Here is a 21,337-nt window from a genome sequence, read left to right as displayed (position 1 = left end):
TATTATACATAATGGAATATGTTGTATATATAATGGAATATGTTACATATAATGGAATATTATTTAGTCATAAAAATGAGATCTTGATAATTTGCAACAACATGGCTGGAGTTAGAGAGTATAATGCTACAATAATTAAGTCAATCAGAGGAAGACAAATACCATATGATTTCGCTCGTATGTGGAATTTAAGAAACAAAACAAATGAGCCAAAGGAAAAGGAGAGTCACACAAACCAAGAAACAGATTCTTAACAATAGAGAACTGCTGGTTACCAGAGGGAAGGTGGTGGGGGAGGGGCATGGTGAAACAGGTGATGGGGATTACTCATCACTTGTTGTGGTGAGTATCAGATATTGTATGAAAGAGCTAAATCACAATCTTGTACACCTGAAACTAATATGACACTATGTTAACTATACTGCAATTAAAATAAGAACTTAATAAAAGAATAATAAAAAAAGATTATGTTTAGCAACTGAATTTTGATAATGTTTATACAATTTACAAAGTACTTTTATTAGTATGTTGTAGAAACAGTTTGTGAGGTACACAGAGTGAGCCTTTTATAGGTGAGGAAACAGATGAAGAAATCTCATTACATTATAGGACTTGACAGAGACAGCTGAGCACTCACCTTTTGAGTCCTGGCTGAAATCTCATAGCTCCCGCATTCCAGCCCTTGACTTTCCTAACCCCCCTGTGACCCAGCTCTGTGGCTGGTCTCCCGAGGAGGCGGGGAGAATCAGAGGGTAAGAGGGCTACGTAATGCCGTCATGAGTTATTGAAAATTTATGTGTGGGAAGCGTAATGGACTTCACAGCTCTGGGTTTGGTTGCTGACAGGTTCTACTTACTGACGGAGGGTTTCAGATTTTCCTGTGTCTCTGCTTCTCTCTGTCTCTTCCTTTCTGGAATTGACTTGCTACAGCAACGTATGATTCATTCACTAAATATTTACAGCTCTCTCACCCACTTGCCTGGGGAATTTTCTTCCCCGATGCCAGCCTGGCCCCGCTGGATTCTCACGGTAAATTCTGAGGGGAGGAATGATAGCTTTGGGTATATTGTTGGCAATTCAGTACTGCCTGGCTCCTTTGCTGACTTAATTGGCACTTTAATTGGGAGCAAAAATTTACGTTATTGTACACATGTTATAAGGAAGGCATTATGCAAGGTATTTGGGGTGAGCAGGAAATGAAAATGCAGTAAAACTTTCCTGAAGGGCTTTTTAGTCTAGTAAAGTCATTTCTAGGCCTAAAAATCATGTGCTGACTCATTTTTTTTCCCTCTCTGAAGCAATATAGATTATCCAGTGCTCAAAGACACAGTGCATGTGTTCATTTATTTAATAAATACTGGGTGGCTGTTATGTGATCAGGCAACATCCTGCCAATGCCAGCCGGGGGCGATGGAGCCCGAGACCGCTTATCCCCTCTCTTTTACAAATGGGAGAAATGATTTTAAAAGAAACATAAAAATAAATAATATGGTACAAGTTATATTATGCATGAGGAGGCAATAAAAAAAAAAAAAAAAAAAAACCCAAGCCAAACCCCACAAAAAGAACTCAACAAGGGGCTAAGACATTGAAAAGCAGACTAGAAGAGGAAATTTTTTTTTTTAAAGATTTTATTTATTTATTTGGCAGAGAGAGAGAGAGATCACAAGTAGGCAGAGAGGCAGGCAGAGAGGGAGGGGTAGGCAGGCTCCCCACTGAGCAGATAGCTGGATGCGGGGCTCCATCCCAGGACTCTGAGATCATGACCTGAGCTGAAGGCAGAGGCTTAACCCACTGACCCACCCAGGCGCCCCAGAGAGGAGAGATCTTTAAGCAGAATGTTCAGGAAAGGTGTCTCAGAGCAGGTGACCTTTAAACTGAGACATAGTGGGGACAGGAACTCGTCTTGGGAAAAGAGGGGAGGGGAGGACATCCTGGGGAAGAGCGTAATCTAACACGAACTCAAACCAGCAAAAGCAGAAGGGAAGTTTGGCTGCATGAGCAGGAAGTCCAGGGAGCGATTACATATCGGGCATGGCCAGAGTCAAAACCTCAAACGACACAGGCCACCCCGGTCCTGCTCTCCACCTCATGCCTCTGCTCTCTGGAGTCTGTATGTTTTAAAAAGATGACTCTTGCTGCTCAGGGGAGAATGGGTTGTAAGGTATATGACTTAAACTTCAGTAATTACTTCAGAAACTTCTGTAGCAATCTGGGTGGGATAAGACAGTGGCTAGTATTAGGGAGACAGCAGCTAGATAGAAGTGGACAGACAGACGGCATTTCATTTTGGGGGAGGGTGTGGTAAAGCCAGTAGGATTTACCAACAGGAAGTGAGAGAAAGGAAGGAGTAAAACACGATTCTGAGTTTTTGAATTTGAGTACTGGATGTCATTTGTGAAGATGGAGGATTATATGTGGGAAGATTTGCAGAGGGATGGTTTGGGGAGGGAAAGTCAGGAGCTCTGTTTTGTCCATGTGACGTCTGAGCTGCCCGAGAAGCACTCAGATGGAGGTATCAAGGGCCCTGTGGTCCGTGGGAGTGTGAAGCCCAGAAGAGCAGCTTGGTGACAAAGTACACTTTTAGGGTCCTCGGCATGCCACCATGAGTGTGGTGAGAGATAGGGTCCATGGCAGGGTCCTAAGAAACATCTGCGAGAAGGTTGAGAGTGGATTGAGAAGGGGCGGTGAGGAAGTGGGGAGACCAGGAGAAGGCCACAATGCGGATGCCAAGAAAGTGTGTGGTCTCGTGGAGTCGGGGATGGACTTGGTCAAAAGCTCCCAGAAGGGAAGGGCAATAAATATGGGGACAAAATCGTGGGCTTTGACAACTAAGTCTAGCAGTTGAACGTGGACTCGAATCTTGCAATGCTGAAAGGCACAAACAAGTTCACAGCTAGAAGGGACAATACTCTCTTGTGGGGCTGTGATCCTCTGGAACCACTTCCAAAACACATTAACGTTTATTACTGCTTTTCCCGCAATGTCTCTATGTGGGGTGGCAGGGCAAAAACCGTTATTACCATTTCACAGATAAAGAAGTCGAGGTTTAGTGTGGCAAAATTTTATAGCTGTGCGCCCCCAAATTCCTGCTGTCCCAGGCTGGACCGTGCTTCTCAGTCTCTGGTTCCTGTCCTTGCCGGCTCCACGGCCATCTGTCTTGTTCTCGACATTGGATTAGAGCAGAAGTGAGGATGCGTCCCTTTCCCGCCAGACTCTGACAGAGCGGGTGGGATTTTCCCATATTCTCTTTCCCTTTCCAAGAGCAAGAAGCAGAGGACTTTGATGCCCTCATGGATGGAAGGATTTGAAAGCTGGAAGAGTTGGGATCTCTGAATCACCGTGGGAGGGAAGGCTGCCTGCTCCCGAGGAATGCCGATACCGAACTGTGACGAGCAAGTAGCAATATTTTATTAACAGTGAAATTTTGGTGTTTGTTCTACAGCTAGTCTTATCTTAACTAATGGATCTGGGAATATTAAGTGTCTTGTAGAACCTCCCATAGTAAGTTGTGGTGACGTCATCACCAGAACCTAGATAACCCCTTGTTAAATCTGCTGACGGTCTCCACTGCCCGGGGTACCCCGGGATGTAGGGACAGAAGATGCTCTGTATAGGAAACTCTAAACTGGGGAAGTGGATAGTTGCACCAAAGGCTCATCTGAAAAACAATGTTTCAGATTTTTGAAATAGATGAAATGAAGGGACCCATCCTGGGATCCTTCTCCATCTGTGATGTAATACAAAATAGCCTCTATTAGCTGCTTAATGTCGTGGTTTTTGTGGTCTGAAACTGAAATGCACTCCTAAGAGTAAGCCACCAACAATGTGCATAACGTTTTATCCCAGATGGCTCTGTCCTTTGCCAATTTTTTGTGGAAGTCAACAGCTTGTCTGGGAGAATGCCTAAATACCCTTCCCAGGTCAAAGTTCTCCTCCCGTAACAGCACACTCATGTGTTTTGCTCTAAGAAGAGAACAGCACGGTAAGGAGAGAATCATTCTAGACTAAAGTATAATTAGTCTCTTTTATAAAAAAGGGGAAAAATCCCCATTCTAACAAAAGTATTCAATTTCATTATCCAAGGGATGATGATCCTCATTCATGGATAATGATCAAGAATTTCTTGTTACCAGGTTTGGGGTTAGTACTATTTCTGACGTTTTCTTCTGAAACAATTGCCAGTCTTTGGAGGAAATGATACCAAAAACTTCCACGAGTGGCTCGCCATTTTGAAAAACAGTTTCCCCGTTCACTAGTCTCTGTCCGGAACAGCAGTTTCCTGCTCTCCCTTGCACCCAGCAGAGAACCGTTGCTGTCTTGAACTGGGTACCAGGAAAAGAAGTTGGAGATTTTCCTTTCAACTCGAACTAATTTGTCATGGGTTTTCTGTGGTAGATTTGGTGACTTGGGGGATATCCTAACAGAAGAGGGAGTGGGTTGGTGCACAGAGTGCAGCAGAAGAGTAAATGTGGTGTCCTGGGGCAACTTCGAGAAATGTCCTGCCCAGTCCTATAGAGACACATGCTAGTAGTTTCTCCTCCATGCCTCATTCCTCTGCGGTTATGGCTTCTTTTAAGTGCAATGCTGCCTCTTCTCTTCGTGGTATGAGGCAGTTTTCCCTTTGCATGAAGAGGGGTCATGGGCAATGGGCAGTCTATAAGCCACTCCTCCCTCCCCGAGCGATGGGGAGACTGAGGCAGAGCCTCTTGGGTCTTGGGTGTGCGGGGGGTGTGTCTCTGAGGTTAGAAATGGAAGCATGGAGTATGGGGAGTTTGTTGGAACAGAAGTTCCCACATCAGAGAGGGTCTAAGCAAGCTGAGGTCCCAAAACCTGAAAAGAGTCAGAATGAAACGGAGATCAAAGATGGGCACTGAAGTTAAATGTGTGGAGTCAAGTACTCATGAAAGAGGGTTGCCTCCATTTCGACCCCAAGCTTTCTAGTTGGGTTCTTCTTTCCAACTTGTCTCTTGGCTCAGGAGGAAGACCCTAAGAGCAAAGCATTGCCTGGTGGGCACGGAGACTGCCCCCTCAGCGGTAAGGGCTGCCCTGAGCCAGCAAGACCCCGCCCATGCTGGAGTCTAAGGCCTTGATGGATCTGACCTTCACTGCCCAACTGTGCGGACCCACCCACCTTTGCCCCACCCCCCCATCCCCCTCCTTATATAGACCTGGAAGCATTTTGGACCCTTCCAGTTAAGTCTTTGAGACACTAGCCCCTGTTTTCCCGTGTCAGCTCCCCTGAAAGAAGTTCCTTTCTTGTCTCACCACACTCGTCTCTCTGCCTTTGGATTCTGTCAGCGGGGAGCCGGCCCAGCCTGGTCTGTCTGCGCCCCTGCGCCCCAGCTACACTCAGAAGGAAAAATCGATATAAACAGAGTAGGACCCAGATCTAAGCCACTGCTTAATTACCAAAATTTGCTCTTGCTTATTATTTTTTTTGAATGATAGTTCCTTAAAATAATTTCTTAGAGTTCCTAATTCTCTTTAAACCTTTCTAGTCTTAAATTACTTTTAGTGTGTGTGTGTGTGTGTGTGTGTGTGTGTGTGTGTGTGTGTTGTGTAGATGTATCTCCGTATGGGGAGATCTTTCAGGGTTCCCGTATGAGACTCCAAAAAGCATTCTCTCTGCTGCGAAAGGGGCCAGGATTTGCTCTGATGTCCTTGCTTCCTTCCCTGGGCAGTGGGATCACTCTGGGCAGCTGGAAAGCAAAGCACTGAGGCGTTGGGAATGTGCATCCAGCTGGTAGCCGAACTGAAATTCCGATCAAAGGCATGCTTGCTGCTGTTGAAGAAGCCCCAGGAAACGGGTGGAGGAAGGTCTGCAACAGAGAGATTATAAAACCCTAGGTGAGGTAGCACTAGAGATTTTGAGATTAAGATTTGAGATTCTTTTGCTAGAGGTGGTATCCAGGAAAGATATGCAATGAAAAGATCAAAGTTGTTGTTGTTGTTTTTAATCAGTTTAATTCTCTTATCTCTGGATGGCTACCAAGAGGAATAAAAAATTGTTTTCTTTAACTTAAGGAGGAAAAAAAAAAACCCACAACAAAACCTCTAGCAGTTACTTCCAATAATTTGCCTAAAAAAGCTCATTAACCAATGGTACCTGACATCCCAGAGCACAAGCAGAGGCTGACTTCAAAGCTCAGGGTTACGGACAGCTTGGGCTCACAGGCAAGTGGGGGATGGGGGAAAGGGAGGGGACTTGAAGGGGTTTCTGAAGAGAATTTCTAAGAAAAGAAAGAAAGATAATAGGAAACTGCTGGAGGGACAGGATCAAATCCAAGTGCCCGGGAGGGAAGCTGGCAAAGTTTGTCTCCAAGCCAACCACCTGCCCCTCCCTTGGTTGTTGAAACTATTCATAGTCAAGCTTAATTCAATTTTACTAGGATTTAGGTTACTGGTGGGGGGCCGCTGGGGGGGTTAGTTGTATAGGGGTCTAATTTTACTTTTTGGAGTGACCATTATCAATACAATAAACACAAATAACAGAAAAGGTCTGTGAGAACAATTGTGGAAGAGACACAAGTTGACTCTCTAGGGTATTTTTTTCTCCTCAAAATGATACTTAAATGATATTCCTAGTATCTCTTCAGTGAATGCTGTTTTCCTCAAGATTATCCTTTATTCAGTGCTTGAATTTATATTTCCTTTAGTAAATACAACACTTACAGTAACAGAAGTGAAAAAAAAAATCGGTTGAGTCTGAAAGAACATGTTTAGGAAAAGAAGAACCCCCACCCCTTTTTTTTTAAATAAGATTTTATTTATTTGAAAGTCTCAGAGAGAGGGGCAGGCTCCCCACTGAGCAGGGAGATCTGAGTGGGGCTTGATGCTAGGACCCTGAGATCAGGACCTGAGCCTAAGGCAGATCCTTAACCAATAAGCCACCCAGGTACCCCACAAAAGAACCCTAATAAAAAAGAAAGTAATGGTCTCATCAGTTCCTTCCTTCTTCAGATTATTGATGTGACTGTCTGAGTCTTGTATTCTCCCCCTTCCCTGTTAGTTAGAGACCACCCCTGAGGAAGATGGTGTTGACTCCTTAGTTTTCTAGTCCCAAAGATGCATTCAATCTGCATCACCAGTGATGACAAGTCTAGCAAACAGATTTTTTTTTCTTTCATCTTCTCCTGTATTTTGTTCTGAAAAATGGAGTTTTAGCCAATGTGAAGTTTATCTACAGGTGATTACTTACCACAGCCCAGGCCTTTGAACAGAGTAAACCTGAGGAATCCTTATGGCTGTGGTTTGGAGCTTGCTGTTTCCCTTCATTCAGAAAGTCCTGGCTGAGGAACAAGAGGGTACACAGAAGAATTTGGCTTTCAATGAAGCTTCTGGTCTGTAGTTCATTGGATGCATGGAGAAACTTTAGCTTTTATTTAATTCTACCAGACCCAGAGTTTCGTTTGAGTGCACACAAAAAAGTAGAGAATGTATTGGCCAAGAATAAATGTCTTCTAATAATATCAGCTTCTGTTTCCTGTTGGGCTTCAGGCTTCATGTAGGAATATTCAGAACTTCTGATAGTAAATGATTTCCATAATGAAATCCTTCATTTAAGGATGTGGTAAACTGGCTTTTAGTTTGCAGCGTACTTTTTTTTTTTAATTTCAATACATATGATTCTTTGCATTTGTGAAATGAATTATGATGATTCTACCACAAATGCTGAATGAGGTAGTAGAATTATAAACAATACCTTCTCTCTCTCTCTCTTTTTTTTTAGATTTTACTTATTTATCGGCGAGAGAGAGACAGAGAAAGTGTGATAGAGGGGAGGGTCAGAGGGAGAAACAGGTTCCCCACTGAGCAAGGAGCCCCAGCTGCTGGATTCCAGAGGGGTTGGGGGGAGGTAGGATTTGATCCTGTGACTCAGGGATCATGACCTGAGCCTGAGGAAGGCGCTTAATCCGCTGAGCCACCCAGGCACCCAAATGATGCCTTCTTTAGAGTGCATCTAGCTTCTTTAGAGCTGGTAAAATTTGAGTTGGAAGTAGGTTAATATGAAAAGGGACAAATAAATATATTTCACTGAAGCTAGCTATGGACGTCTGTAAAATTGCTTAGAACGGTGTGGTTGCTAAGCATCATATTAATTTTTGTTAGTTTTCCTTCCTTAGTTTGCCTGACATTATTATTTCTTAGACTTTTTAAAAATAATTTTTTATTTTTTAATTAACATATGATGAATTATTAGCCCCAGGGGTACAGGTCTGTGAATCGCCAGGTTTACACACTTCACAGCATTCACCATAGCACACACCCTCCCCAATGTCCATAACTCAGCCACCCTCTCCCTACCGCCCCTTATTTCTTATACTTTACATGTTAGACTATTTTATCAAGTTTGCTGAGGCTGGTTAGTGCAAGTAAGAGAGAAAGCAACATTTTCCCAGTATAAATAAGTAGGTGAAGAAATAAGCAAATAAGTAAAAAAAGTGAGTGAGTGAGAGCGCCTGGGGGGCTGAGTTGGTTGAGGGTGTCTGCCTTCGGCTTGCAGCTCAGGGATTATGATCCCAGGGTCCTGGGGATCCAGTCCGGGTGCAGATCCCTGCTCAGCAGGGAGCCTGCTTCTCCCTCTCCCTACTCCCTGCTCATGTTCTCTCTCCCAATCTTTCTCTCTCAAATAAATGAATAAAATCTTAAAAAAAAAAAAAAAAGGGACTGAGTGAATAAACACATGAATAAATAAATAGAAGTTATATTGAGAATGACCTCTTCAGATAATTCTTGGAGTGATTCGACTCTCATACTCTGAATGGGTAAGGAGCCCTCGTCCGACACAACGCAGCTGTTTGAACTTGAAGAAATGTGCTCTTCCCTAAGCCTCAACAAACAGTATATCATATATCCAGCTCCACTAAGTGGTTTACAAATGTATTTTTTCTCTTTCCTGTTGCTCTTATAGCCCACACGGCTTAAGAGGTCATTAGAGAAGTTACAAGGAGTTAGGGCTTGGATCACAATCCTGCCGCCTGGATAGATAGCATAGCTGTTAGGAAATGTCCTTGTTTTTCCAAGACTCCATTTTCTCATCTATAAAATGGAGATGATGATAAACCTCTCGTCAGAATGGTCCTGAGGATCAAGCCTGACAACGGTGATTCAGGAGGACCTTGAAAGGCAAAGAGTTATAGGAGGCACCGTCGAGGGCTGTAACCGTCCCTTTTTTTTCCGCAAAGACAAAATGTGAAGGCGCGACTTTTGGCATTAAGTCCACTAGGTTACTTTTGTTACGGATTTGGAGGTCATGGAAACCTGGTAGTGAATGCCACTTTATGCTTAGCTCATTTCTCTCTCTCTCTTTTTAAAAAATTTTATTTATGTATTTGAGAGAGAGAGAGCACGGGAGGGGGGGAGGTCGGAGGGAGAAGCAGACACCCTGCGGAGCTGGAGCCTGATGCGGGACTTGATCACGGGACTCGATGGTGGGACTCGGGGATTGTGACCTGAGCCGAAGGCATATGCTTAACCGGCTGAGCCACCCAGGCATCCCTGACATCATTTTTCTTAAAGATGTACTAAGCTGATCAAAGCAAATGATTAGAAGGAGAATTATGTTATAGAAATAACAATTAAGATAATAGTGCACAACTTGGAATCCAATTCTCCCCCTTGGGGTTAAAAGCCAGCGAAAAACAAAACAGAAAACCTCTTGTGAGAGGATAAGGAAGAGTAAGGAATATGGACCCCAGTGTTTAAATGCTTCTACAACGGAGCCGTGAAACCCTGGTGTCGAAGCTTAACAAAGGCAGGGAGGTGACGGACATGACCAGACGGGGTTCTCACTGGGGTGACCCACGTGTCCGCACTTAGGTACTTACCTGTGTAAACATCTGAAATATTTACTCGGCCCTGTAAGAGAATTTGAGGACTGTTTTAACTGTTAGGTGAGAAGGAGAGCGGAAAGGCCACCGGTTCCATCCACTTATATCAACTGTGGTTCAGCCTAGGAGACAGAGAAATAACTGATTAACACCAATTAGAGAAAACGAACCCTCCGATGAACTAATGAAATGGGTCAATCCTCCACTTCCCCCAGTGGCTCCCTTGGAGGACAGTCTTGCAGAACGCCCAATTTAAGCTACTGTTTCCCAACCATTAGAAAACCCAAGCGCCTCCCTCATCAGACTACCCTGGGCTTGGCCTGCCCATTCCCAGTTTTCTACGCCACTCCTCTGTAGTTGCAATAAACAAGGATTTCCAGAGCAACCAGCCAGGAGGGGAGAGATGGCTTGTTTTCAAACCCAAAAAGGACACTCACCGTGCTTGTGGAGGGAACTGGGGTTGGGTGCGGCGAGGGAGCCTATGCTCAGAGGTCCAGGATCTGGCACAGAAACACTGTGACCATTGTCTTTAGAGGCAACAAAAGGGGTTGTTGAAAAAGCAAGCTTTAATATAAAGCCAAAAATCTGTGCTTGTCATTTTGTGTGTATTTGGCATTCAAGCATGGCAGTCATTCTCAGCTCTCGCTGCTGGTTATATTTAAAGGAAGGCCCGTCGCCACGGAACGGGAGCCAGCTTCCAGTATCTCACTCTTAAAAAAACAAAACAAAACCAAAATCCCACTATCGTTTCCACTCCTATGTCCTTTGAGTTCCTATCTGAACCTTCGGGGCTGGTGAGTGACAGGTCAGTGGGCTCCGCACACCAGAGCCTGCTAACCCTTCTGGACAGTTCTTTGATAACTAGATACACATTTGTGTGTGCTTGGAGAAGGGGGATGCATTCCTTTGCCATTAGGTCAGATTTTCCTGTGCACACACACACACACACACTCTCTTTGTGGTTCTAGTTGGGTAGTTCTTGTCAATTGGCAGGAGGAGGGGACTGTAATCATTGTGTCCTTTGTTCCAGCGTCCTGGTTAACAGTGACATTGGGCCTCTGGCTTACGGGAAACCAAGTTAACCTAATCTTGAACATCAGAGGAACTTGGTGGAATTAGGGTTATGTAACTGCTGGGCAGAATGGGAGCTGGCAGGCAGGTGATGGAGGGGTGTGGGTAACTCGCCAAGAGGCAACGGTCACTTCTCTGTTAATCGGTGCTTGCAGAACAGACTCATTTTTCCTGTGGTGATCCATTTAAGAACAGCCTCGTTCGTTCAAGTGAACCAATGTCGCTGACTTCGTAGAACAGGGGAAGGGAACGGATGACAGAAAATTCTCTGAATGTAAAAATGAACTCAGATCAACCTTACATGCCAATGGTGAATCGCAGTTTTTCACAGTGTGTTTCATTCATATTACTTTGGATGACTATATAGCTATATTTATAGTTTATCAATTACTTTATTTGATCATCACAATAAATCTGTAAAGAATGAAAATAGGCACCTGCACTCTCCATGTTGAGGAGAAGTTAAGGGATTAGCCCGGGGCCCAAGAAGCTGGCCTGCCAACCAGATCCCCTGATTAGGAACGCTGCCTTCTTTTTCCATGTAACAGCTGACTTCACGGAATATTGACCCGTAGCCAAAACTTAATGATTCAAGAGTTAAAATACAATAAGATGATAAAATGTCGTCCTTTGAAATATCCTCAAGGTACATTCTGATTCAGCAACTCACCCAAGTTCTGACCAGAAAAAGAACAAATGCTGGGGACTGTCATTGCTGCTTCCTGTGGGCGCAACAAGGAGCACCCTGTCCCCCCCTCATTCAGACCCCTTATTCTGGCTGTTAAAACCTGATTTTCAGGGACACCTGGATGGTTTAGCCAGTTAAGGTCTGTCTTCAGCTCAGGTCATGATCCCAGGGTCCTGGAATTGAGTCCCGAATGGGGCTCCTTGCTCAGCAGGGAGCCTGCTTCTCCCTTTGTCTGCTCCTTCCCCTGCTTGTGTTCCCCCTCTGACAAGTAAATAAATAAAATCTTTAGAAAACAAACAAACCAACCAACCTGATTTTCACTTGACCTCAGTGGAGCCCTTCACTTAATTCTGTCTTGAATAAATCTAGGGTGTCTTATCCCTCAAACCTTACATTTGAAGATGACCCAAATGATGTCATCTCCTTTCATCCATGTTGAAAATGTTCACCATAATGGATCATCTCAGGCTAAGTGCTATTGGAGTTCCTGGCCTAGGGAACCTACTCAAAATCCTTCCTTCCTTCCTTTCTTTCTCTTTCTTCTCTCTCTCTCTTTCTTTCTTAGATTTTATTTATTTGTCAGAGACAGGGAGAGAGAGAGAGAGAGACAAAGAGAGAGAGAGAGATTGCACAAGCAGGGGGAGCTACAGGCAGGGAGAGAAGCAGGCTCTCTGCTTGCAGGACTCAATCCCAAGACCCTGGGACCATGACCTGAGCTGAAGGCAGCCGCTTAACTGACTGAGTCACCCAAGTGTCCCTCAAAATTCTTTCTTAACCAAATTTCAGAAGACCCAATGAAAGCTGAAGGATGTAACTATAGGATCTTATGATACCCCAATCAGTCAACCAGATGGTTAAAGCATAGCTATTCTGTGAATAACAGTCTTGATCTATAAAGGAAAAGCCTAGTGACTCCTTATATCTTGAAGAAATTAGTTATTCATTAAGTATTCATTCATGGTGAACGACATGACTGGATTATTTCTTTTTGGGGTTTTATTTTCCCAAACACCTTTATAAACTGATATTTTGTAGAATATTGAATATAAATGTTTAAGAGACTCAGTAAAACTCTGGTTCTGAGCACTTCCTGTTTCCAAAATTGTGTTTGTTTTCCAGTGAGAATGCATGGTTATCCATTTTCAAACTCTGGTTTGCGTGGATTTTAAACAAGTCTCCCCTGGAGGTAGGAGTGCCAGGGCAAGAATTAACCAGATTGTAATCTTTGCGCCTGGCAGTCTGACATCACTTGTAAGCGCTGCCAAAATTCCTTTGGAAGCAGATGTTCCTAGAGGGGGAAACGGGAATCATTTAACCTCATATTTGTTGGTTAAAAGCTGATTCATGGGAAATACAAGAACTTAGGTTACGATTCCAAACAATTCACTAGAGATATACCTTTTCAGAGAGAAAAAACATGGTTACTTTTTTAAAAACATTTTTTCCTCTCTCCCAGAATTACTCATGTTTTACATGTCATACTTTCCCACCTACTCAGTGTCAGGGAGGGCTTCTCATGCATTTGTCCCCTTCCCATTGCAATAGCTTCCGTGTCAGCACGTAGGTAATTTATAGATTTTAGTAATTTTCCAATTGCTAGTCTAGCACCCAAATATTCACTCCAGAGGGTGCCCGAGTGGCTCATTTGGTGAAATGACAGACTCTTGATTTTGGCCCAGGTCATGATCTCAGGGTTGTGGGATTGAGCCCCAGGTGGGACTCTGCCCTCAGCGTGGAGCCTGCATAAGATTCTCTCCCTCTCCATCTCCGTCAGCCCCTCCCCGCCCACTCACATTCTGCAAACACACAGGGGTGAACTCTCTCTCCCAAAGAAAACAAAAACAAAATAAAAACTTCAAGACCTCTTTCTTATATTTGTATATTGTCTCTTTAAGGAAAAAAGAAAGTGGTCCACAGGACCAAGTTTGTTGATAACTTACTAGCAAGGAATATAGCGGGGTCCATGGCAACACTGAGTATAATGGCCTTTGGTTACTACCATGAGTGAGTGTGTATTGATACATGTATCAGGTGAATATTACCTCTCATTAAAAAGAAAAATCAAGATTTTTAATGGTTTTTTTTTTTTTTTTTGCTTTCAAGGAACACATGCAATTTGGAACATAAAGCTGAGTGAAACTGATGGAAGACTAATTTGTACTTGTCTAAAGCTCCAGCCAGTTACGATTTATGTTTTGGCAGTTCCTATTTCTTCATTGGCAGTTACCATTAAGCTGAATGAGTAATCAACTACTGGTAGGGATGTAAGTTCATCCAGAGGTGAACTCTTTAGGCAACTGCTGAAGCGTCTTACCCAGGAAGTCTTGGGGACCTTTTGTGTAATTTGTGGTGTGTTCTGTAGTTTTTCTGCGTTATTAGAATTTGCTTGTTATGTATTTCAAAACTTGAAATATGTTAGAACAACTTTCCTCCAGAAATTGCAGGATAGGGGAATTCTATAATGCCATATATAAATCTCACTAAATGTTAGTAGCTATTCCAGAAATATCAAGCTAGTACTCCATTTTTTTTAAACTTGAGAACACAAGTCAGCATGTATCTGATTTAATAAATGGAAAGATCTCTATAGATGCTCCCTCTTTAGAGTTCAAGCTTATATGTTTATTTCCAGAGTCTGTTCCAACACCCCATTGATGTTACGATGGAAAGAATGAGCACTGGGTAGAAGAACAAAATGCAGAAAACAGGGCCGAGACTTACCTCCTCTCTCTGAGTCCGTGTCTGAAAAAATTGATTTGCTCTTAGATGAACCAAATAATGCCCTCTCTTCAAAGAGGGCAAGTTACTGCCTGCTCAAAATTTCTGAGGTAGCTTCAAGAATAAATTGATTAACATAGTCAATCACAGTTGTTGTTTTTTAAAGCTTAATATCAGTTATGCCAAAATTCAGGATCACAGGCTCTTTTCAGCATCCCTTGAGTTTTTCTTTAAAGATCTTTCTTTCTTTCTTTCTTTTTTAAAAAATTTATTCATTTGACACTGGGGGGAGGGGGGAGGGGGGTTGGGAGGAGGGGGTTGGGGTTATGGACATTGGGGAGGGTATGTGCTTTGGTGAGTGCTGTGAAGTGTGTAAACCTGGCAATTCACAGACCTGTACCCCTGGGGATAAAAATATATGTTTATAAAAAATAAAAAATAAAAAAATAAAAAAAAATTTATTCATTTGACAGACAGCGATCACAAGCAGGCAGAGAGGCAGGCAGAAAGAGGGCAAAGCAGGCTCCCCCCTGAGTAGAGATCCCGCTGCTACAGGGCTCCATCCCGGAATATGACCTGAGCCGAAGGCAGAGGCTTTAACCCACTGAGCCACCCAGGCACCCCAGCAATCCCTTGAGTTTTGAAAACTCTCTTTAACATCAAGATATTTAAATGATCCTTATCTACAGGTCATCTCATTTTTAGAAATCCAAAAGTGAACCCACAGATCATTTCAGATACCCTAAGGGAATCCTGGCAGGACATAAGAATTAAACCTTTGATTACAAAGATACACCCATTGTAGAATAAGCATTTTCTGTCTTCCAAATACCCAGCTCTAGAATATTCTCTTACTTGGTTTACGATGCAGAATTTGCCTGAGATTTGCTGCTTGCCTGAGTGCCCGAGTATCTTCTTACTTGCTGTCTTGGGCGACCAGTTGCTCTGATTTGACTGGGACTGAGGCATTTCTCAGGACTCCGGACTTTTTGTGCTAAAACTGGGTCAGTCTCAGGCAAATTGCTGAATCACTTTCTGAGCCAAGTCCTGGCTGCGTTATCAGGTATCTTTACAGCCTGGAGGTCAGTGTACAAATCAGCATCCCCACATCTGAGAAAAAGCAACATTACTGCATAGTTCTCAGCACATGGCGGGGTCTCCTCAACCTCCCCATTCTAGTGCTTACCAGGGTCCATTCCAAATAGATTTTCATCTCTTCCAAAGCTTCCATTCAAAATTCTGGCTCTGACTATTGACATTTCCAAGAGTGGCCTGAGGAATGATGCATCCTCCGTATTTTCTTTATTTCTTCTATATTTATTGCTCAAGCACTTTGCACCAGGCATCGGGTTAAATGACGTCAATGAGGCAGACCCTGCTCACCACAGGCATAGCGTCTGGTAAAGCAAATATGGAAACCAGCAATTATTTACAAAGCTTTGTCCCTTGGTCAGGTCCAGCCAAGACAAAGCTATCATCCTGGAATAAATTCTGTTAGCTTAACACTCCTCACTGTTACAGATTTGCAATTTAGCATTATGCTAATTGGTCATATGAAGAATGACTTTGTGCTTTTCTTTTTAAGAAAAAAAAAAAAAAAGCGAAGACGGTCTCTTACACCATGCAGTCTTCACAATGGCTGAAAAAACATGTCTGTGCCCTTGAACAAGGGTGCTTGTTTGTGGTGGACAGTGGGAGTTGGAAGCAGTTTTTAGTACCTCTTCTCAGCCTTGTAGGTTTTCTGGTAACATTATACTGTTCCTATCATCTAATTAAAATATTTGGATCTCTTTCTATCAAGGAGGATTCTTGGCTGTCTTTGTAATAGAGGGGAAATACTTCTCTTTTCTCATATACTAACCCTCCCAAGGGAGCATTTTTTAAAAGACTATAAAGTATTTTGGTTTTCAGAGGACCATTGTTCCCAAATTGGCTGTGAACCAGGGAAACGTTTCTTGCCCTAAGCTGCTTCAGTGTTCCTACCACCGGACCTGCCCCATTACTCCTGACTTTTGCAATGAAGTCTTAGGGAAATATTTGTAGCGGGGGTGGGGGGATGGGTGGTGTTGGTTTTTGGTCTATTTCACAGCCTTACTTCAGAATCTGACATCTTAGAAAAATTTGGTACTCAAAATTCTCTTTTTACCTTTACCTACCCTCCCAGTTTTCCCTTACTACCTTAAATAATGTGTAAAACAAAAAGTCTTCAGGTTTAATATATGTTGCTAGGGCAACCAGGGAGAACCACACAGGAATTAAACTAAAGCCAAGGAACTGAGCTCAGCTTCTTGGGTGAGTCTTAGTCTTGGCTGATGCCAGATCTAGCAGGAATGAGTTGAAGTCTATTTAGCCCTGGATGGAGGGAGAAGCCTGTTTTCTGAAACTCCTCCGGGAAGCACACCATCTTGTCATAGTAGGAAATTGCTGGTGTGTCCCTTCTGTTTCTTGTCTCATGGAATGGCCAGTCTTTTTCCCATATTGGCCTTCTCTGCAGACGTTTTCACAACAAAGACAACTCTCTAGGTCATCTTTCTGGATGACTAAGCCATTCTGAAATGGGTATCGTGAGGATTAAATGGAGATAGGACAGTTTTTTTGAGAGTTATAAAGAATTACAGAAATGTTAGTTGTTTTTTGGAATTTGGGAAGAAAGAAGGATAAGAGGAGGGGAAGAAAGGAGAGATGCTACATTTTTGACCTTGAGTTGACCTGAGGTGGTGCTGGAAGGAGGGAAACCTCACACAGGCAGTGAAACATGGTCCCGCTGGGTATTCTAACTACTTGTCAAGTTTGCCTCGAAATGGTCCTAAATATGGAAATCCTTCCTAAAGAGACATTTATTTTGTTGTTGTTCAGAAAATGAAAAAGGGGGTACCTGGGTGGCTCAGTTGGTTAAGCATCCGACTCTTGATCTCAGCTCAGAGTCTTGATCTCAGGGTTGTGAGTTCAAGCCCCTCTGTTAGGTTTCATGCTGGGTGTGGAGCCTACTTAAAACAAAACAAAACAACAAAAAAACAACAAAAAAGCATTAAAAATAACAACAACAAGATAGTTAAGAAGTTAGTGGAAAGAGTCAAATCTGGTATGTTTTAGAAAAGGCCCAAATGTATACAAGTTTTCTATCGATTAGAAAAGCAATTTAACTTCATGAAAACTCACTTTGAGGTAGAAAGACACATTACTTTTGAACTTTATCGACTATTTCAATCATAAAAGTAGGCCATGTTTATGCTAGATTACGCAGAAAATACAGATGGAAGTTTGTTAAAAAATCCATCATCTGAGGGCAATCACTGTTATCACCTTAAGTATTGCCTACCATTTTTCTTAAAATTATGTTCACTCGTCATTCTTCCGAAATTCCCTTTATTGGAAACAAATAATTTCATACTTTTTTTACTCTTTTGGTATTTACCTCCAAATACATGTTTACATTGTTACTGTATGTTATTCTGTGTTTATATATGTTACTGTATGTATTACATTTTCACTGTATTGTAACTGTATGTTACTATATGGGATTTAAAGGTGAGATTCAAAGTTGAACTATATGGTATGCTATGATTAATTTTCCTTTTTTGGAACAACTTGGCAATTAATGATGATCTTGATCTTCTTATTTATTTTTTAGGTGTAAATGGGTAGATCTAAGTTTTGTCAGCATGGAAGTTATACAGTATTGAAAAACCACTACAAAACAGAATACAAATTATATATTTTCAAAAGGTGGAAGGAACCAGGATTCCTAAATCAGAATTTGGAGGAAAGTCATATACATATCAGGTACTTTCCTTTTGGGCTTTATGTTATACACAATTGTTATTCTATATGGGTTTGATTGTTTTAGCAGCTAGCATGGTATTATTTAATTTCTCATCATAGTCCATCCCTTATCTAAGGTGCTATTTTTTTCCTCTTTGGCTCATAGTAAAGGCTTTTCTCAGGTGTTTGGTTATACTAGGTTGTCTGCTCATTTGTAAGAGTCAGGGTCTAAAGAGCTAATTAGTAGTCTTAGTGTATGACCTTTTCTGTAGGGTACTCTGGTTGGCCCCATGTCAATATTTTTAGGGATTTTTTGGGGAGGGAGGGAGTTAGTAGATTTCCCAGAGAGGGCTCTTTCAACTTTTATCTGAAGAGTGAATTCCTGGCTGCTGGTGTTCTGAGCATTGAGTGGAGAAAGCCAGCTGGAGGGTCTCAGAATTTGGTATTTATAGGATCACTGAATCCCTCTAGTATAACAATAGTTTAATTTCTAGTTTTTACATTCCTAATGATGTTGATAGATTTCCTTATATTTGTTTTTAAGTTAAATATATTTTTGTGTGAGTATTCCGCCCCCATTTTGAGAACAAGGATTGTAAAGTTCACAGGGGAAAAAGTGAAAGGAGCTGACACGAGCTGAGGTTCCAGCATGTTCTGGAACCTTGCTGGGTGCTTTACATGCATTGTCTCCTTAAATTTGGCTCTCAAAACTACCCACACAGAGTGTCAGACAAATACACATTGCTATAAAATGGGAGAGCCACTTTTAAAATTTTATTTTTACACATCCAGAGGGCAGGAGATGTGTTTTATATTTTAGCCTTTCTTCCTCAGAAATATAACTAAGACAGATGAATTTCCAAAATCATTAAACAAAACAGCCCTCTTCTGAAAATAACAATTTTTTAAAAAGCCATTTTGAAGTGTCAATAAGGAAATACTTTTTGTCTTAACTTGGTTGTTATCAAATGCCTCTCACAGTAGGTAAGTTGTCAGTGTTGTCTTTGTGGGTTGATCTCTCCAAGTGGGAAAGAAGGTAGGGAGCTGGCCCACGAGGGAGTGTAGGGATGGAAATCAGGGTCAACCTGTGGATTTATTATGCCACACAACAAATCTCCTAATGCTCTAAGAGGAAAAACAAGCATGGCTTTCCACTCAGTGTTTCTCAAGATTTTATTGAAAACACAGGTTAGGTAAATTCAATTCAACACATGTGCAATGACCCAATTGCTTGTGCTTATCTTACCTGACCTATCAGAGGCACCCAACACATTTGATGATGCCTTTTCCACCTTGAAACACTTTTCATCATTGGGCATCTGGGATACCACAGCTGCTGATACTCCTCTACCTCTCTGACCACCCCTTCTCGGTCTCCTTTATCACTTCTGGGCTGACAACTCCAAAATTTATAGATCTGGTCTAGACTTCTTTGATTTAGATTTGATTTTGATTGATTTAGACCACAATATAATAAAATGGTTGAAAGCCAAAGACTAAGAGAGCATCTTGAAAGCTGCAAGAGAGAAGTGACTGTTATGTACAAGGGTGCTTTAATAAGATTAACAATTTCTCATCAGAAACCATGGAAGACAGAGGGCCCTGCAATGACATATTTAAGTGCTGAAAGAAGAAACAAAAAAACCCATCAGCAAGAATTTGATATCTGATAACATTGTTTTTCAAAAATGAGGGAGAAATGGAAATTTTTTTTTAAAGATTTTATTTATTTGACAGAGATCACAAGTAAGGCAGAGAGGCAAGCAGAGAGAGGGGGAGGAAGCAGGCTTCCTGCCGAGCAAAGAGCCCGATGTGGAGCTCCATCCCAGGACCCTGAGATCATGACCTGAGCTGAAGGCAGAGGCTTAACCCACTGAGCCACCCAGGTGCCCCAGAAATTAAAATATTAAGACAAGATAAACAAAAGCTAAGGGATTTCATTAGCGTAGACCTGTCCTGCAAGAAATGCTAAAGGGAGTCCTAAATTTAAGTGAAAGGACATTACATGGTACTCAATGCAGTTTGAAGAACTAAAGATCTTGGGTAAGGTTAACTAAAGAAACTGAATAATGTTTTGTATGATATAATGGAGAATTTATCTGGTCTTTGTTCCTAGCTCCAGGCAGAGCTTAACCTGACCCCACCCCAGTTTCCTGCTGGTATGTCTTTGTTATGTTAATGAGGCAACTCACTGGGGGATTGCTTCAGGAAGCAGGCTGGTTACCAGAAAGATCAACCATGTGATTAGATGATTGGACCAGCCCTGCCTCTAGGAAGGGGACATGAACTGGAGATCGAGGTCAATTGGTTTAATCAATTATGCCTACATAATGCAGTCCCGATATAATCTCTGCACACGGAAGCTTCCTGCTTTGTGAACACGGGATAATGATGTGCTCATATTCCACAAAAGGAGGGCATCGATGCTCGGTGTCCTCCTCCCTCCTCCCTTCTTCCAGACCTTGCCCTCTGTATCTCTTCACTTGGCTGTTCCTGATCTGCATCCTTTATAATAAAACTATAAGAGAAAATACAGTGCTGTCAGTAAATTCTGTGAGTTGCTATAACAAATCATCAAAACTGAGGGGGTTGTGGAAATCTCTGAATTTATAGCTGGTCAGTCAGAAGTGTGGGTAGTCCCCAAGACTTGTGACTGCCTTTGGAAGAGAGGGCAATCTTGTGGAGAACTTTACCCTTAACCTGTGGGCTGTATGCTAACTCTGGGTAGTTAGTGTCAGAACTGAATTACAATATACCCACTTGGGGTGGAAATGAAACACATTATGTTTTTGATTGGTGACACTACTTTGAATTCCCTCTGTGATTTGAAAGATGCATAAAATTCATGATAAATCTATGCTATTTGGCACACAATGTATAAAGATGAGGACAGATCCAGGCAAACGAACATTCTTTATTACCATGAAGTGTTGGTTCTACATATAAGATGACTGAAACTGAGTGTGTGGAGAACTCCCTCAGCCTAGAGCCACCACACCTGAGCACATACCTTTCTCGTAACCCTCTTGACCTACTCTCACTCACCCCACTGATGGCAAGGAAAGGTATTTGCCCAGGAAAAGAATTCCAAGGAAAGCAAAAGTGAGTTTCTCTTTGAGGTCTAGAACAGAGAGCTGGTTTAATTGGTCCTTTTCAGATATTTTCACGGAGGATCTGTTCTCAAGCAAGAGCAGCCACGAAGAGACTTCCGGAAGAATGGAATGCCAGAGAAACTGTTTACCTACTGCCATTTGTGTTCCAACAA

At 42.3% G+C, this 21,337-nt stretch overlaps 1 protein-coding gene and 1 long non-coding RNA gene across 2 annotated transcripts in view; both read right to left on the bottom strand.

Moving 5' to 3' along the window:
- The window catches only part of MAPRE2 (microtubule associated protein RP/EB family member 2), a 196,180-nt gene extending 195,468 nt beyond the window's left edge, over positions 1-712 (bottom strand). Inside the window, exon 1 of the mRNA XM_059409451.1 lies at positions 638-712. Within this exon, the coding sequence (XP_059265434.1) occupies positions 638-663 (26 nt within the window). The 5' untranslated portion in view covers positions 664-712. The remainder of the gene's footprint in view (positions 1-637) is intronic.
- Positions 713-5,733: 5,021 nt separating this feature from the next.
- Positions 5,734-15,459, bottom strand: LOC132023931 (uncharacterized). The gene is made up of 5 exons (XR_009406097.1): positions 15,166-15,459; positions 10,271-10,360; positions 9,831-9,955; positions 7,202-7,292; positions 5,734-5,822 (listed from the first exon to the last, which is right to left on the bottom strand). It is a non-coding gene; the product is annotated as an uncharacterized LOC132023931 (long non-coding RNA).
- Positions 15,460-21,337: the final 5,878 nt, after the last annotated feature.

This window comes from Mustela nigripes, chromosome 8, assembly GCF_022355385.1.
Source record: "Mustela nigripes isolate SB6536 chromosome 8, MUSNIG.SB6536, whole genome shotgun sequence".
In the NCBI taxonomy this organism is placed as follows: domain Eukaryota; kingdom Metazoa; phylum Chordata; class Mammalia; order Carnivora; family Mustelidae; genus Mustela; species Mustela nigripes.
This window is presented reverse-complemented; position numbering and strand designations above follow the sequence as displayed.